Source organism: Abramis brama, assembly GCF_963993115.1.
Source record: "Abramis brama genome assembly, chromosome: 5".
NCBI classification, from domain to species: Eukaryota; Metazoa; Chordata; class Actinopteri; order Cypriniformes; family Leuciscidae; genus Abramis; species Abramis brama.
The window spans coordinates 23,437,733-23,457,075 of NC_139967.1; the positions used below are offsets into that span (position 1 = coordinate 23,437,733).

General features: G+C 36.5%; 2 protein-coding genes across 2 annotated transcripts; one reads left to right on the forward strand and one right to left on the reverse strand.

Moving 5' to 3' along the window:
* Positions 1 to 2,753: 2,753 nt before the first annotated feature.
* Positions 2,754 to 5,270, reverse strand: rhogc (ras homolog gene family, member Gc). Its single transcript, XM_084113676.1, has 2 exons — positions 4,960 to 5,270; positions 2,754 to 4,634 (listed from the first exon to the last, which is right to left on the reverse strand). Exon 2 carries the CDS (start codon positions 4,609 to 4,611, stop codon positions 4,036 to 4,038), a length of 576 nt encoding a protein of 191 aa, XP_083969802.1. The 5' UTR covers positions 4,612 to 4,634; positions 4,960 to 5,270; the 3' UTR covers positions 2,754 to 4,035.
* Positions 5,271 to 6,681: 1,411 nt separating this feature from the next.
* On the forward strand, positions 6,682 to 19,225 carry micu2 (mitochondrial calcium uptake 2). Its single transcript, XM_084113677.1, has 12 exons — positions 6,682 to 7,042; positions 10,028 to 10,163; positions 10,685 to 10,716; positions 10,885 to 10,960; positions 11,105 to 11,152; positions 13,967 to 14,049; positions 14,591 to 14,644; positions 14,830 to 14,924; positions 15,885 to 16,056; positions 17,653 to 17,761; positions 17,905 to 18,062; positions 18,373 to 19,225. The coding sequence occupies exons 1-12, from the start codon at positions 6,845 to 6,847 to the stop codon at positions 18,472 to 18,474; spliced, it is 1,263 nt and encodes a 420-aa protein (XP_083969803.1). The 5' UTR covers positions 6,682 to 6,844; the 3' UTR covers positions 18,475 to 19,225.
* The last annotated feature ends 118 nt before the right edge of the window (positions 19,226 to 19,343 follow it).

Sequence of the window (19,343 nt, forward strand, 5' to 3'; positions counted from 1 at the left end):
TGAATGTTGGCTGTATAATGTTCATTCTTTATTAAATATCTTAATGTTCTTGAGCAAAAACAAACACATTCATATTTCCTAAATTGCAATTAAAATCTGTCATAATTTACTTACCTTCTTGTCGTTCCACACCTGTGACCTTGTTTCTTCTGTCAGCAAAAAAAAAAAGGTCAGGTCAGGTCACCTTCATTTATAGCACTTTTAACAATATAGATTGTTTCAAAGCAGCTTTACAGTGATATTAGAAAATTACAGTAACAGAGATTGTTTTGGCTTTACAGCAGCTCTAGAATAAAGTTATTGTCCAGCTAAAGTTAGTTTTGATTGATTAATTCACTTTTGTTGCAAAGATCATTAGTTATTAACTTAGGGGCCGCTAACACGACACCATTCTAACAGAAAACACTTAACGCGCTCTGGCCTGCTCATCCGCACAAAACAGTGCCTGGTGGCTCGAGAACGCAAACCCTGAAATAGATTCCAAGGTGCAAGCCTTGAAAAATGTATAAAAAAAGGTTATCTCTACGCAAACCTCAAAAAAACAGCGTGCACATGCGCTCACGTGTTTAGTCTACAGGTATGCGCATTTGAATATATATGTGCACAGGCGTGTAGTCCTTCTTTACAAACCAACCCTCAACAAATTACATGTCTGGCCTTGAAAATGTATAATAAATAATTATTTATCGCTTCCGCATAGCCACATGTACTGCAATTATCACGACAAAGTTTTAGCTGTACAGAGGTAAAGGGAAGGGAAGGAGGCCTTCACAGGGGAGAGACTAGTTGACACTTCAGGACTGCGTTGTTGTCGTGTCCAGGCGCAGGTCCTTCATTAGATCTGGATACGGCCTGGATCCGGCGGACTGCAGTAAACCTCGGGATAAACAGAGAGACTAATATTAGCGTAGACGCCATCCTTCTTATGATGTAACAAGTACATCAGGATTTATGGGAAGTGTTATGATATGGTATGATAGGGCTGATATGGTCATACTTCCTGGTTCTGGTAAGAACTCGAGCTGCTGCGTTTTGGACCAGCTGTAGTTTGTTTATTAAGTGTGCAGGGCAACCACCCATAATATCATTACAATAATCTAGCCTTGATGTCATGCATGAACTAATTGTTCCGCATTTGTCATTGAGAGCATATGAAGTCATTTAGATATATTTTTAAGATGGAAAAATGCGGTTTTACAGACACGTGACTTGGTATCAAAGATTGGTATCAAAGAGCACACCCAGGTTCCTAACTGACGACGAAGACTTGACAGAGCAGCCATCGAGTGTTAGACAGTATTCTAGGTTATTACGTGAGGACGTTTTTTGTCCAATAATTAGAATCTCTGTTTTTTCAAATTTAAGTAGTAGGAAATTACTAGTCATCCAGTTTTTTATATCAGCTATGCATTCTGTTAATTTTGTGAATTGGTAAGTTTCGTCAGGGCGTGAAGAAATATAGAGCTGAGTATCAGCATAACAGTGAAAACTAATGCCATGCTTCCTAATGATATCTCCTAAGGGTAGCATGTACAGTGTGAACAGCAAAGTGCCTAGCACTGAGCCTTGTGGTACGCCATACTGAACTTTTGATCGATAAGACATCTCTTCATTTACTGCTACAAAAGAAAGAAAAAAATATATATTTTGAATATTGTTGTAAATAAAAATAAAAAAATGAGACAAAATGTGAAAATGTCTTATTTTATGTTTTAAGTCACACAGGTTTGCATAAGGGTAAGTAAATGATAAAAGAATTTTTATTTTTGAGTCAATTATCCCTTTAGTGACTATAAAGTTATATGTTTTGCAATTGTCCCAACACTGATTGTGACATTTGTACAGTAAAAGCTATAGTGTTTAAAAATAAAAGCAATAAACCAAACTAACTACTAACTAACCACTTAACTAACACACATTAGTCTGATATTTAAAATGTTGAATGTTTAATTTACTTGATATAATTTATATGTACTCAGAAGTGGACAATAACAAAGTACATTTGCAATGTTTTACTTGGAGTAATATTTGACCAGTAGTCTCTGTACTTTCACTCAAGTAAGGAAGTTGTGTACTTTGACCACCTCTGTGTACTATATCATAAATTATTGGTTTATAACACTGGTCTACAGCCAAAATGCTTTTGAAATAAATGTAGTCAAACTTTACTAATTCTTCTGGGTCACTGAGAACATAAATTATGCTTAAAGTTGCTGATTGGCTCTAGTTTTCAAGATATGCTATTGGGTCAGTATATATGACATTTACGATGTCTTAAAGCTGTCATTCTGCATAATGGCAATGTTCATCTCATAGATTTTTTTTCATCTCATAGATTCAAATATCTCTTAATTAATTTCACAGCATTTTCCTGAGAAGTAAATTTTTTTGATGTTTTGTTTCAATCTTGTATTGTCTTGTTGGAATGAATTGTGGGTTACGATAGCAAACACTGAAATGTTACATCATCCGTGTATGAGAAATTAACCGTGTGCCAACCAACCCCGGTCTCTCCTACTAAGGACAACCTGCCCCAAAATAAATTAAGCATTCAGGCCTAAACATTAGATCATTACTCTAAGAACAATGCCTCAACACAAATTACACATCCACAGCTGACGGTTTTGTTCATCTGTAAAAGCATTGTGAAGAACGTCAGAGAGATGCAGCTGTTCTTTCTTTCTCCCACTTGTTCTCTCTGCGTTTATACAGAGCGTCATGAACAAATCTGAGGTCAAAGAACCATTCTGTTTTACTTTAAAACTGGTTTATTTTCTCATGCAAGTGGAGGTATATTCTTAAACAATAATGACAGTTTCAAGAAATAAAAACAGCTTTAATTAAAAAAAAAAGAAATTAGTGTGGTATTGATGTCCTAAAAATAAAATCGTTGACAAAGCAGCCTTTGGCTAAAAAAGAAACAGCTGATGTTTATTATACAAAAGGTAGACATTCAATATATAAAATGTAAATGTTGACCCAAATAGAAGCCTAAACCTGAATGTTTGGAGTGTTTGTGTACATTAACCACAGTCTGGATGTTCCTTGTATAACAGAAATGTAAGTATATCTGGAGTATATCTCCTCCAATATTTCTTATTAGGGCACTTCATTGGAGTGTCAACATTCATGATAAAATACAAAATAATACAAATATTAGTGGCACTTCAGATTCAATAACAGGGTTGTAAATTTGAGGATTCAGGCACAACAAGCCAAATACAAAGATCTTCATTTCTACCCCAAGGGTGTTATAAAACAGCACTATATCCCTTCATTTACAACTCTAGTAGGAGGCAGGTGAGCCACAGCAGCTCTCAGTAAATTTTCAGCAGCCCTTTCCAGCAATAAATGTCAACTGGCACCCAAAGTAGCACCCTAAATGAAATGAGCAGAGGAAGGAGTTTGTGAGATGTACGGGCTGAGCCGCTAAAGGCACGATGGGATTACACAGCACTTCCTGAGCTGTCAATCGACCCTACAAAGGTCAGAGATCATTAACAGGCAACAATACAGGAAAAATGGCATGTTGTGGTAAGCATAGGCCATCAAACCTATAGTCCTTTGGGTCTCACATTAACATAGCACACAAATTAGGGGGATTGCAAGCCCTCATAATTGTGTTAGCCTACTCATGCGGTAAGGGAAAGACAGCACCTTCATAAGACCTTCGGTCACATTAGACTGAATTTACACTTTGGTGCATGAAATATCCTCTGAGTGATTAAAATATGCTGGGGTTTTAAGGCATTATAGGAAGGCAGAAGTTGCCGATGCCTGTAGTCCTTTAGACAAATCCACTCCGTCTGCCTGATTTTAGATTACAAAACCGTATTTATGTCTTAGGTGATATGCATGTAAAGTTGAAACACAAACACACAAGCACGCACAGTCTCAATCTTCCTCGTTATCAGCCTGTGCACCTATTGCTAACTGTAGTGTAGATACGAACAAAAAATGGTAGCAACACACGATCACATGACTAACTTACATTCCACCCTTCATAAAATCTTTCACACACACATCCTCATGTAGTTATAACAGCACACATTTCTTGGTGTGCTTCTTGGCGTTGGGGTAGAGAACGGCCCTGACTGCTTCGTTGAAGACCTCTCTCACTCCCTCCTGCAGAAGGGCTGAGCACTCCAGATATCGCACAGCACCTATGCTTCGGGCCAAAGCGCTGCCCTGCTGCGGAGTGGTGGGACTCATGCCCTGCTCCTTCAGCTTCTCCAGGGTCTCCTTGTCCCCCCGCAGGTCTCTCTTAGTGCCCACCAACAGCACGGGCACGCCGGGACAATGGTGGCACACCTCCGGGTGCCATTTATGCCTGACGTTGGCATGAGAGGAAGGACTTGCCACAGAGAAACAGATGATGAACACGTGTGTTTGTGGGTAAGAGAGGGTTCGCAGGCGGTCATACTCCTCCTGACCGGCCGTGTCCCACAGGTTAAGACTGACGGCGCGGCCATCCACACAGGTCTGAGTGCTGTAGTTGTCGAACACCGTAGGAATGTACTCGTCTGGGAAGGCATTGGTGGTATAGGAGATCAACAGGCAGGTCTTTCCCACTGCACCATCACCAACGACAACACACTTTATGGTCTGCATCTTGTTGCCTGGCACAGGGGTCCCTGTAAGAGAGAGAGATTTTATACCTCACTATACATGTACAAGACTTGGCAGATAACAGCTAAGATGGTAAAACAGCAGATAATGTTAAGATAACTACACAGCAGGGAATACTAAATAGCAGTTTGTCTGTATAAGTTGACTTCATATTAGTTATTTTTCCAGGTTACACCTCTGTCAGCAACAAAGACCCAAAACAAAGTAAAAAAATCTGCTCAGCTAGTACGTTAGCAGCTGATCTGTTAAATAAAACCGGCCATTATGGGATTCAGTAAGGCAGCATCACATACTCGTTGTTAAAAGCATATTTTTTAAAGTAAAACTCACTGTGTTTGGGTGGTCTGGAGAGCTGGATGAGTGTTTGCTTTGAGCTGCTCAAGTTTCCATCATCGCAGCGGCAAAGGCGCTTTGCTAACCTACTAGCGGATGAGCTTCACATTAATCAGTTATTAAACATTAGCAAACAATTCCTGAAGGTGTGTAACTACGCGTAACAACCGCTCAAAACCTGAAACAGATCGAAAGTCTCGAAATACTTTCATATGAACACCATTTATTGTAATTAAGGCAAATTGTTCTGTGTGTATCGCAGTCCTTTTCTCTCACTGGCTCATTCTTCAACTAAACGGAGACGACATAGAGGATCACGCCCATGTCGCAAAGCCTATGGGAAATGTAGTTTCAGAGTAAAAACTACAAATTTTTGTATTTACATTTATGTAGTCATAAATGCTTATGATTAATAATAAAAATGTGAATACATAAGTAATACCATTATTGTTTATGGTATTACTTTACTAAATTGGACTAACTTGTATAATGGTTTCAACACGTTCTACCTTCTAGGTGTCTTTTTATGACATTATCCACTTGTAGGTCACATATTATGTAATTAAATCAAATCTCAATATGAATGCAGTCCTTTTCTTTCACTAGCTCATTAACTTACGGCATATGTTGCAAAGGATAATGCATTATAGTTTCAGAGTAATAACTACACAACATTACATATGTGTAGGTTTTGTCTTTCATTTTGATAAGGTTTCCTTGTTACAGTGTAATAATACATTTAAATACTAAAATTAATCAACTATATAGCATAGGGTTAGGTTTAGGATTAGGGTTTGGTTTAGGGTTAGTTGCGTGTAATTTTGCATCATTTAGCCTACTGTTATTAGTATAACAAGTAGGCTAGGCTACATGTAGCATGTGTTAACATGTAACATCTAACATGTGTTATAAGGACACTAAATTAAACATTTTATAATAAAAAAGTGTTACAGCTAACTTAAAGGCTATTCAAAGAGTGAGCAGAATAGGGCTAAACGTCAGAGTTATGAATTTTGACCTATAGCCTACTGTATAGCCTAGTTCTTAATTGCTTTACTTAATAATAAAAATAAAAGCTAAAAAAGTATATTTTTACAGATTGATGTAGCCTACTTTATTTTAAGGACCCCAAATGATCAACTAATAATTAATCATGCAAAAATAAATAAATAAATGAAAAATTAGGATGTAGCATGAGTTGATTAAAAGGTCGCCTATTTACCTGTTCTCTCACTTTTATGTGAAAAGGAGGAAAGGATGGGGAGGGCAGAAGTCCACATTCTGAAACACAAGACAACAACAAGACTAACAGTCTCGCTTAGTCTTGTTGTTGTCTTGTGTTTCAGAATGTGGACTTCTGCCCTCCCCATCCTTTCCTCCTTTTCATCTCACGCCCATCATGGCTATCAATAGCTATAGTCATAAATTTCTATTTATAGAACAGTAGGCCTCTTTTATTGTCCCATAAGCTGCACAAAATATTTTAAATATTTGTTTTCATTAAAGCTGAGCAATTACCATGTTATCATGTTTTATAAATTCAGCGTGCCTTGCCTGAAACTTCTAAGGAAGCTGATCGTCTGTTTAAGATCACTTCTCCTAAATTAACCGGAGATTATGTCCCGTTTCGTAAAAATGTACACAGGGTGGCTAAAATGACTATGAGTAAAAATGACTAAAGCATCATCAATGTTTAATTTACCTGTACAACTCGTTTGCACTGCAAGGTGCGTCTTCCATTATAATCAACTTTCCACGAGCTCGCGAGCAAAATGTAGTTATGATGTGCGCCTGATAGGGGCGACAAATCACCGACTCTTATCACTCTAACTCCACTATTGACCAAAGAAGACTGATAAAACAAACTTCCCGTAGTAGAATAATGGCGACTTGGGCCAGGTTAGGCGCTAGTTGGCGGAACGCAGTGAAAGGTTTGTGGCCTCTCCGAAGTGTATGGTATAGTCGTGCTGTTGGAGCGGGTCTACTGGGCTCTGTTGTAGCTGGCGGATTTATTCACCATAACAATGAACCCAGACGGACACTTTGGCCACACATCGTGTACGCGGAGGAGGTCACGAAGGTAAACAAACTTCTCTAATCAGAGACAACTTTTAAAATAACCTCTTAACTTTTTAAAACGTCGTGTTGTCCGAGAAGTTAAAAACATAACAGACTCACTGTCTTTTTGTTCGTAGAGTCACTAAAATTATACTGTCATCTTTTTGATGTTTAACTTAAACCAACCGATAATTAGCCTACTATTATTATTATTTTATTGCAGTATGGTAAATTGAACATGGAGAGTCATTAAAAGCCTAACGTTATATGTCTTATGTTGCAAATGTTCGTTTATGTACACATTTTTTGAATAGTTTGGATAGTTACACTGTTGCCATCACGTTCTGTCTGTATGCTGTCACAGCAAACTGTAGCTTACAGTCATGGTCAAAATTATTGGCACCCTTGGTAAATATGAACAAAGTAGCCTGTAGAAATTTGAAGCCTTTTGATATTTAATTAAAAAAAAAAAAAAAAAAAAAATCTCTTTATGAAATAAATGTTTTTCTCCAATAGACTTTGGCCACAATTAATGGCACCCTTTTATTCAATACTTTTTGCAACCTCCTTTTGGCAAGATAACATCTCTGAGCCTTCTTCTATAATGCCTGATGAGTTTGGAGAACACCTGACAAGAGGTCATTCCGTCATACAGAATCTCTCCAGATCCTTCAGATTCCCAGATCCATGTTGGTGCTTCTCTTCAGTTCACCCCACTCATTTTCTATAGGGTTCAGGTCAGGGGACTGGAATGGCCATGGCAGAAGCTTCATTTTGTGCTCAGTGACCCAGTTTTGTGTTGATTTTAATGTTTGTTTTGGATCATTGTCCTGATGGGAGATCCAAACAAGGCCCGTTATAAGATTTCTAGCAGAGGTGGTCAGGTTTAGCTTTTTTATCTGTTGGTATTTGATAGAATCCATGATCTGGATCATGATCTGGATGTATCTGAACCACCAGCAGAAAAATAGGCCCAAAATTTCACAGATCCTTTGTATGTTTAACCGTGGGCATGGGGTACTTTTTATCCCTATATGCACCAAAACCCGTCTGGTGGGTTTGTTGCCAAAAAGCTCTATTTTAGTTTCATCTGACCACAGAAACTGGTCCCATTTGAAGTTCCAGTAGTGTCTGACAATTGACTAAGCTGGAGTTTGTTCTTGGATGAGAGAGGGTTTTTTTTCTTGAAACCCTCCCAAACAATATGTGGTGATGTAGGTGCTTTTTTTTTTTTTTTTTACTTTTTTAGGCACTCTGCCTAACAAAAATTAATTAAACTAATTGAATTTTGAATGAATTTTGAATGCAATTGAATAAATGAATGAGGCATTTATATATGTACTACTGTACACCCAAAGCACTTTATACAGTCATATCAAGGGTCTCTCCTCGACCACCACCAGTGTGCAGCATCCACTTGGACGATGCGACGGCAGCCACAAAAGAACGGTGACAGTGTGCTCACCACACACCAGCTAAAGTGGAGAGAAGAGAGAGTGATAGAGCCAATTGAAAGTATGGGGATTGTTATTAGGAGGCAATGTTGATAAAGGCCAATAGATGGAATTTGGCCAGAACACCCCTGTTACACCCCTAATCTTTCATGAGAGACCCACATAGTCCACATGGTGAGTACCCCCTGCTGGCCTTACTAACACTTCTTCCAGCAGAAACCTGGTTTTCTCAGGAGGTCTCTCATCCAGGTACTGGAGGCTCAACCCTGCTTAGCTTCATTGGGCAACCAGTCTTGGGCTACAGGGTGATATGGCTGTGGATTATCTAGCTGTGATCCTTGGAGAGTCTTTGGCCTCTCAAACTTTCCTCATCGCCGTGCATTAAGACAGTATATAGACACACGTCCTTTTCCAGGCAAATTTGTAACATTTTTAGTTGATTGGAACTGTATTGCCCTGTATTGGAAATGGGGATTTTCAGTGTTTTAGCTATTTTCTTATAGCCACTTTCTATTTTGTGAAGCTCAATAATCTTTTGCTGTACATCAGAACTATATTATTTGGTTGTTCTCATTGTAATGGATGATTAAGGGAATTTGAACTTTGTGTTTCCTCATATTTATACTCATATGAAACAAGAAGTCATGGCTAGACAATTTCATGTTCCTAGTCACCCTGGTGTGCTAAAAAAAATGCAAATATGAAGAGGAATATACTTCAAAGATATTTTTCTCATAAGGATTTCATGGGGGTGCCAATAATTGTGGCCAACGTGTTTTGGAGAAAAACATTTATTTCATAACATGATGATTCATGTTATCATTTCATCATGATTCAGTTTAAACCTGTTTAAGGTAATCTTACAATCACAGTGTTTACATTGGTTAAAGAGAAATAATAAATCTTGAGATCATATTTGCTGCAATCATTTTTACCACTGTGCAAATTTGTCCCCCCCTGCTGTTATTTTAGTATTATTTGTATACTATAATATAGTATTTATTAATATTTTAAATTAGCTTTTATTTTTTTACATTTTCATATGGTTTTCATTTTATATTATGTTTCAGTATTATTTGCATGTATGTCTTTTCTATTAGTTTTCTATTTCCATTTAACTTTAATTTATTTTTATTTCAGTTTGTTTTAGTAATTTTAGTACTTCAACTTAAACTTATTTCAGTTAGCTGACAAGGCAACTTTGTTTCCATTTTATAAGGTTAAGATTTTATTTTTATATTTCATTTCAGATTTATTTCTATAAACAAAACTATTTTAATAGTTTTAGTTTTAATTAACAATCACAACACTGCTCCCCTGTTGTCCCTTAAAAAGTCATAGAATTGCCTCTTGCTCTTTGTGTAAAATGATACTGAACTTTCCAGTTAGACATTATTTAAACACTATTCAAGTTATTCAAGTAAAGATAAGGGGTCATAATTCTAATGTCTCAAAATATTCTAGAGGCCAGGTTAAGCTCTTGACACAATGCAAGTGCACAGTTCATGAATGCAACTTGTACTCTTTCTTTTCATTTTGGTATGTCTGTAAAGAAAGAGGAGATCAGAGTACCACAAGTGTCAATGAGACGACTGCGGTTTAACCAGTTTGCCTCCATGATCTATGAAGAGGAGCCATACATGACACCCAGAGACTTCCTCCATTCAGTCTTGATGGAGAAAGTGGATTGTAAGTGACATACCATCATATGAATGTGCAAACACTCAAAAATAGACATGCACTAGGGAGGCACTATTATATATAAATTAGAATGTGATATTGTGCATTCCTATTCTATTGGACTAAATAGAATATATCTTTTATGTTTACTTTAGGATGACAGTTTTTACCTTTACGAAAAGTGCATACTTTAATATTTCTCTGTTTAAATGTATCTCTTTATGTGGACTACTATCAAAATACTCCAAGACCCCAAATTGCTGACACATGCAGCCTTCCCCTCTCTTTCACTTACACTCTCATTTATATTAACTTGTTTCTGGTTTGAGTGTACATCCGAGTGAAAACGCTGTTTATCTGGAAGTAATCACCTCTGCGTGTTAGGCCTTGTATTCATAAAGTAAGCATAATGTACTCCAGGATCTCTCCAAACACCACTACAGACCTCAAAGCTATTTTTTTTTTTTTTCAGTTAATTTTCACTATGCTGCAAAATATTGTTACAACAACTTGTGATCTTCCTCTTATAGGCAAACTTAAGAAAAAGATCCTGACCAAAGCAGTAAGTTCATATTGTTAGTTCACATGAATGTTGCTCCGAAGACAAATATACTAGCTTTAAACGAATACCATTAATATATGATCATATGTGATGTGATGTGTGATTGTGCTGAAAGTCTTACAGATACAATTAAAGCTTTGCCTTATTATCTGATTGGTCAACTCACAGGAAGTGGACGATATGATAAGGGTGGCTTCCAGGGCTGAGGCAGGAAATCTCCTGTTAAGAGGAATCGGAGACAAAGGTATATGTTGAGCGAACACATGCCTCATTGAGGAAGTGTCACAATTAAAATGTAATTTTGAATATACTGTTTCTGTTTACATAATTGAGTGTTTTAATGAACAAAATTAACATTGAATATCCTTGTCTGAACAATTATTTTCAGGGCTGATCTCTTACACAGAGTACCTGTTTCTCCTCACTATTCTTACAAGTAAGTATCCCTGGCCTTTTTTTTTTTTTTACATCATTTCATAAAGAGTTTTCTATCAGCTACATCAGTTTCCCGTTCCTGGAACCAGTTATTTTTGTGACGTTCTTGAAGTCTGATTCCTTGACCCTGTATCAAAATTCGTCTGCACCATCCTGCACTGCTGATGAATTCACAGCATCGTGGCAAAATTAATTTTAGCTGAGTTTGCAGTATTATTTGAATGCAATAAGAAAGAGAGACTGGCCTTTGTGAAATAATACATGCACAATAATTAGACAATGCATCATTGTCCTTGCTGGTTGCATGCCACATTAAACATACAGTATGACAATATAGTCCAACTTGGGAACAAAAATAATTTGAGAGATTTGATGACTTGCTTTCTCACAAGTAAAAAAAAAGAAAAGAAAAAAGGGGGAAAGACAAAATAATTAAGTGGACTCAAAGCCAAAATATTTCCTTATGATTCTCATTCCTAGTCTCAAAAGTCACAGAAGATGGGTAGAAAGACAATTTAATCACTGTTTAATCACTTTCTGGTTTGGCACCAAAATTTACTGGATCTCATTCACTAACTTGTGCGTGAAATCAGCATATGAATGTTTTCATGAACAAATCATGATTCATCAATAACTTTCATTCTAGAATTTATTCCAAATTTAGGAACAAATGTAGGAACAGCTGAAACCACTCGTTTGCAAAAATCACATATGCCTGGTGGCCTTATAAATGTTAAGATTAAATTTTATACATGGATATAGGCCTTAAAGTGCCCCTATTATGCTATTTTAAGGGTTCCTAATTGTTTTGGAGGTCTCCTACAACAGGTTTACATGCATCAAAGGTCAAAAAACACTAATTTTCTCATAATATATATTGCACATCACCACATTTTTCAATGATTCTCAAACAACTCGTCCGATGATTCAGTTCCTCTAAATCCCTCCTCTCCGCAAGCTACTCTACTCTGATTGGCCAGATGGCCCAGTCTGTTGTTATTGGTCTACCGCTTACAGCGCCTGTCGGAAACGAAACGGCCATTACCATAACTGAACTTCAGCTCTTCCTAAAGCTCAGCGACTGCACACTGTAAACTAAAGACAGTTACTATGGCGTCGATTTTACCATATCAATCTGAGCGCGAGTCCGATGATGAAACATTGGAAGAATTAATTATTCACCCCGAACCTCCATCGCATGGACGACTGAGCAGGACGTTTCTCAGTGATACGCTACTCAGTTTGACGTACATTATGAGATGATGTCATTGTAATTCCTCACCATCAGCATTAACAAGTGTTTTTTTTTCAATCAACAAACCGATGTGTATATTTCTAATTTATTGTGGTGTACATATGGGAACTGTGTAGCTGAGCTGAGCACTAACGTGAATGACTGATGTAACATTAAAGTTTGTAAAACAAATCTTGCGCCATCATTTATCATTACTTAAAGTAGTAAGAACAACAGACAGTATGCATTAAAATGAATTTTAGCTAATTGTGGGCCCACAGCTGATAATCAGAAATATTTCAGTAAGACACGAGTTGCCAGTTAACCAGAGACCATAATAATATAAAAACACAAAACAACATATTTTTAACACCTGGTAGAAAATATATAAATCAATAATAAATCATACTTGCATTATTTACAGGTTGTGACTCTGAGGGTCAAGCTGGTCCAAATAATGTGGGTACTGTCCCCTCTTTAATGGATAAGAGTTTTGTAAATCCCATTTAGACCTCACAGAGATTTGAGAAGCAATCAAAAGCAAACATTCACATCCTCATCCTTTGGAAGGGTTTAAAAAGAGAATTTGCAGGGCAGAAAAAAACAGCGTCTTCTTGACATGTACACAACACGAACAAGCTACAGTGTTTGAGACGGGTCAAAGTAGACGTTGTTCGCAGGCAGCCAATGAAGACCATAGTCGGGCATTATGCAAATGTATTACTACGTTACGTATGCAGGTCACGGAAGTGAGGCTGGAATTCCTGATGACTCGATATATATATATATATATATATATATATATATATTATTAAAAGCGTATGAAAATTAGAGCTTGAGCTACAAGGTTCCTTTGCATAAAGATGCAGATTCGCATATGTACAACTGGCTAATCAGAGGTCTGTGATCTGGGTTTGTATAAAAGTTGTTTATTGCATTTGAACTTGTTTTGGGGGTGCCACACTTGGCATTGCTCGAGGATCTTGATCCTGATATGGACATGATTTGGGTGTTTTATGCAAATTATTAGGGCACACGGTCGCTGATTTAGATTGCTCTGAATTTATTAATGTTAGAATAAGGTTAAGAACAAATTCTTATGCGTACACGCAATGAATTATTTATAAACGTATAAAAACGAATAATTCACGCAGCTATTAGTGATTGAGACCCATTGTTCTTAAACTGCTTGAGTACAAATCAGAATATTGTCTAAAAATCTAACAATCCTATTTTTGGTGAGTTTGCAGTAGGTCTGTACTTGAATAGATGCACATTTGGTGTACAAAAAGTCTGTTAAGTACCAGCAGTTTTAGTCCAGTTCTACAAGTTTAGAGCCCTATGTTTGTTTTTGATATAAAGTTTTGCTAATTTGCCGGCAAAGCCAAAAATACTGCATCTTGACTCAGTGCTTGCTGTGAAACTATACTGGAATATACTGTATTTACCATAACATCACAATTATATCATAGTTGTATTTGTGATATTTACTGACAATGGGGCAGCTTATACCCGTTAGTCTTTTCCTCCTTGTAGCCAGTATCCATTGCTTTACTCTGTTTAACTGCATTGTGATTCCAGAACCTCAAACAGGATTTCATATTGCTTTCAAAATGCTTGACATTGATGGCAATGAGCATGTGGACAAGAAGGAATTTCAGAAGGTATGACATGTCTTGTCACACGTTTTCTCATACTCATATTGATAAGTGCAAATGTGAAGAAAAAAACCTAAAAAACAACAACCTTTTTTTCTTGTAAATTTATATGAATTTAACTAAAAAAAGTTCTCCTGACTGGATTTATTCATTATGGAATGTAAGTAGTGTGGTCATTAGGGTCTGTCTGCTTTGTGTTTCTGTTAATGCTGGCATGAGATGAGACCAGTGTGCACCAGGTATGTGGGAATGGTTGATGCATGATTGGTGCATGATTGGAGCATCAGAAAAAAATGTTTTAATTGAATTTAGTTTGATTTAAATGTTTGGTCTATTCACAAACATGGATCAGTGTGCCATGTGGTGCAGAAGATTCACATAAGCTCAAAAAGCTATTTGAATAGACTCATCATTTTTCTTCAGAGCATATCTACATCCCACTGCCCCTTAACACACAAACACATGCATAAACACTAGAGAACATCTAAGTAAATCAGTTATTTGAATGTGCATGACTTCTTTTACTAACTTTACTCTCTTTTTGAAGCTGAAGAAAGTTATTCGACCGAGGAAAGAGCTGCTAAGGCAGGGTGGGACAGAGGTGGGTACATGTTTAAGCTCAGCAACTTTGCATGTTATATGGGAGATTTAGAATTTATTCTTATATTCTGTATAGAAACACTTCTTAGTTGTGTTCAATATCAAAGTTCAGTTGTTGAATATCTTTATAAACACATTTGTTACATTTAGATGTTTAGGCAAACAGCATTGTCTGTTTCTCTACAGATTTCAGACAGTGATTATGAGGTCAACACTACACTACAGGTTTTCTTCTTTGGGAAAAATGGCAAGAAAAAACTCCACTACAAAGATTTTTGCAGGTAAAGCAGCATTACCCAAAATGCACACTACCTCTGGTTACTTTAACATGTTTAAGTGACTGTGTGATTATTAAAAAATATAATTGTGTGGTATCTGTAGTATTAGGCTATTTGACCTTAAATTTGCGTTATAATATAAATCTGTAAACTTCTCACTAGTGATGATCAGTTATAATCAGAAGTTATCTGTTGCCTTTACTATGATGTAGCAATACATAAATGAAATAAGTGAGTGGAACTTATTTCCTTTATGTATTGCTACAAAAATAACATAATTGATTCTGAATGGTGTTAAGTGTAGACATGAGATTAGCAGAATACAGCAACATAAGATCGATAGGTCTATAAGATTGTTTTTATGTTTTGAAAGAAGTCTCTTATATTCACCAAGGCTGCATTTATTTGATAAAAAAACAGTAAAAACAGTAATATTTGAAATATGATTACAATTTAAAACAACTTTTTCCTATTTTCCTATATTTTAAAATATAATTTACTCCTGTGATGGAAGGGCTGAATTTTCAGCATGATTACTCCAGTCTTCAGTGTCTCATGTTCCTTCAGAAATCAGTCTAAAATGCTGATTTGGTGATCAGTAAGCATTTACTGATGCTTAATTATTATCAATGTTAAACATATAGGCCAGATTTACTAACAGCATGCGCCAGCGCAAACCCTCTTTTGGCGTTAAAAAGCTACTGTCAGGATTTACTAAAGATATGCAGTGAAAAATTTGTGGACACATTTTGCGGCTGACCTTATTGCATATGCATTTGTAGGGTTTTCCCTTTCAGACGCAAAATTTATGGGAGGAGAGTATTTAAATGAATTACGCAACATGATTTGCTAAAGTATGTGCTAGTCAGTGCCCCAAAAAAGCATGACTTAAACCAGACGCTAATTTGAGAGATAAATTAGCCTTGAGAGATATTTAAAGGATTTTGTTTTGGTTTTGTGTAGTTTTATGGAAGATCTGCAGGCGGAGGTTCAAGAAGTTGAGTTCCTGCGGTTTTCTAAAGGGATGAAGACCATGAGGCGGGAGGACTTTGCTGAATGGCTGCTTCACTACACCAATGAAGAGGACAATGAGGCATACTGGGACAACATGAGGAAGAGGATCCCCACTGGACAGGTAACATGTGTTGATTCACTTTGTTTGTACATTATTGTGCATAATAGTCAGATGCATTTAAAATTATTGCAAAAAGCTTCATTGGCCAAAAAAAAAGAACTTTACCACAACCTAAACCCTGGCACAAAATGACCAGCTAACATCATTTCGCTAATCATATCATCAGCACATGGGAAAGTGTGAACGAGTACCAGTCAGGTGTAATTACTATATCATTCTGATTGGATTAAAAGAGCAGACTGATTGCTATAGACCTTATGTAGCCCCGCCCCTTTATAGCGTTTCGCTCGTTTATAATAAAACCATTTATAATAAAACCATCAACTGGCTGAAATATCTTGTGAAAAACATGGTGATTACATTACATTATACATTTCATTTAAATTGTAATATCAATTTAAAAGAAAACGTTATTTATAACATAAGGAGCGTTATTTGACATCAAATAAAGATCTTGTGCATTTGTAGCATCCTGTAACATTATAATTCCATTAGTTTATTTTAAAGGGACTATGTGTAGCTTTTTAGATATTTTATTATCTAAAATCAATATTTTTATTAATAAATATGCCCTCAATGGTGTACAAATACCTATGCCAATGATCAGACTAATCCTCGTAAACGAAGAATTTATTATCTTTATATACATGGGACGGGTTGGTCCACGGAGGCTTCCATGTAGTTCCGCCATCTTGAAAAACTATAATAGCTGAGAGGGACAAAAAGTACTAGGCCAACGCGTTTCCACTCCGCGTTTTCGTTTAGAACCAGCGTCACGTGACTGAAGCCAGCAGAAGCGGAGGAGCAGAGCAGAGAGAGGCGCTTGTCACTGCCGCTGCAAGTTTAAAAGGATGCACTGCACGGTTATTTATACACCGTTCATTCATACATATGCTGAGTCACAGGATGAGTCCTCGTCGTCGAAAAAGTCCAAAATAGACCGTAAAAGGAAACGTGACCGGAGATTACAAAAACAAGGGTTAATGTCAGGATAGCTAATGCAGGAGAAAGCTTTCAAAAGAGACGCTGAAGTTGCCTGCTTTCTTCTCGACAGGTAAGTCAATGTTACGGTCTTAATTACAAGCTTATTTTTTCATTGCTTGGTTGTGTACTTTATTATATAGACAGTAGAACATTTATAGTTAAAAGTTAAACAGGCTCTTTGATGAATAGCAGCTATTGAGTAAAGTAACGTTAGAGAAGGCTCTGATGATGATGATATCTAACAATGCATGTACTTCAAAAAATATCACGAGTAAAGAAGGCATTACTACTAATTACCATAGTTAATGTTTTTCACAGTCAGTAATTCATACTGTAGCATTCTTTTTTTTCGTTGTTTCAAGTTTCAGTTTGTTTTAAATAACAAACCTGTTCACCCGAAGAAAAACTCGAAGTGCTATTATAAGACATCCTGTTATAGCTTTTTGGTGCATAACGGCTACCGTAGATGCAACGCGCATTTGAAAAAGTTAGGCGCTGGAGAGCATTATTCGTTTGAATGCAAAATACAATTTCACCACTAGATGGGAGAAATTCCTACACACAGTCCCTTTAAAATGTCTTGTGAAAGTGTCTGTTTTTTGTCTTTGTCAGAGCATCACCTTTGATGAATTTAAAGCATTCTGTCTCTTTACCAATAATCTGGAAGACTTCGCCTTCTCAGTAAAAATGATTAATGATGCCAACAAGCCAATAGGAATGGGTAAGACTGATCTGGATGACAATAGTTTTAACTTCCAATAAGACATAACTGATTGTCATTAATACATTTCTTGACATTTTCCAAGTTGTGTTGATTGAGTCATTAAAATGCATAGCAATCTCCCTCACTATGTTGCTCTATAGCTCAGTTTAAGCGAGCGGTGAAGATAGCGACAGGCCACGACCTTTCAGAGAACGTTTTGGACACCGTTTTTAAGATCTTTGACCTGGACGGGGACAACTGTCTGAGTGATAAAGAGTTCCTCACTGTGATGAAAGACAGAGTACTTCGTGGACTCAGGGTGAGAAACCATTTAGCCCTTTAATTGATAATTAATTATTAATTTGCAGAATTGTATTTATTTCATTTACAATGTTGTGCTAAAATTAATCATTTCATAAAAATCTTTAGAGTTAAAAGAATTATTGGTAGTAAATTCTGACATAAATTCTAATGTCGATGCTGATAATAATACTCATGATGGACATTAATCTGAAGAGCAGTTATAGCCCAAGCTTGTGACAGTATTTGTTAATCTATGTGAATGTGTGCAAGTGGCTCAAAGCAGCAACCGGTAGACTTACTGTAGATTGCACCTGTGTGTTGCATAGGTTCAGCCCCAGCTGGGTATTTCTGGTTATTGGAAATGTGTAAAAAGAGAGACACTGCAAGGAGCTCAAGAGGCACTCCGTGAAACCGGCAGTCCTGTCTGACGCAGGAAGAGGTCTGGCTCCGAGTATGTGGTTAGCCGTATGTGCTAATACTTGCAATTCCATATACTTCTGGGGAGGAAAATGGTACATAATTAATTCCTTACAAGCACCAGGGCTTGTTAGTTGTACTGTCAGTTAAACCATAATCGTGTCCTTTAAAAAGTTTACATGGGTCCAGAGAATATTGCTTTTAAAGTGATATTACTTTTGATCCAAAACATATGAAATATTTACGATTAAGATTATAAACAATCTTTTATATAAAAATTGGTTTCATGATTGGTTTGTTTTCTGTTTTTGTTTTATTGAAAATCTGTGATGTGTTCTTCGGCCTTGAATTTGTGAAATGGCCTGTGTACACCAACAAGATTACACTGTCTTTTTGTGATTTTTCTTATGTGGATTGGTAACTATTTAATAGTTAACATGTTTAATTATATTTAGCCTTTGGTATTGGGATGTGGTATTGTTTACATATAACCTCTATGTAAATCTTTTCTGTTATATAAGATTGTAATCTAATCTAATAATCTAATACAGTTTGAATTATGCAATTATTACCCCAAAACTCTAATCTAGAACACTTTTGTACTGGACTTAGTTGCTTTTGGGGCTATTTTGTGACTGAACATATGAGCTATTCCATCTTAAGTAAGCACATTGTAAAACTTTTTTAACAGAGTTTTGTCCCTTTTTGAGTTTCATTTGTGAAATTGAAATTAGACTATAAATACAGTTCTCTTCTTTTAAATGTAAAGACTCCATGTGGTATCTGTGATGACAATCTGTTTAATCTGTGTGGGGGGGTTTTTTCAGTTATTGTTGGTTGTTGTACCATATACTTGCTATTTTTATTTCTAAAATGTTCA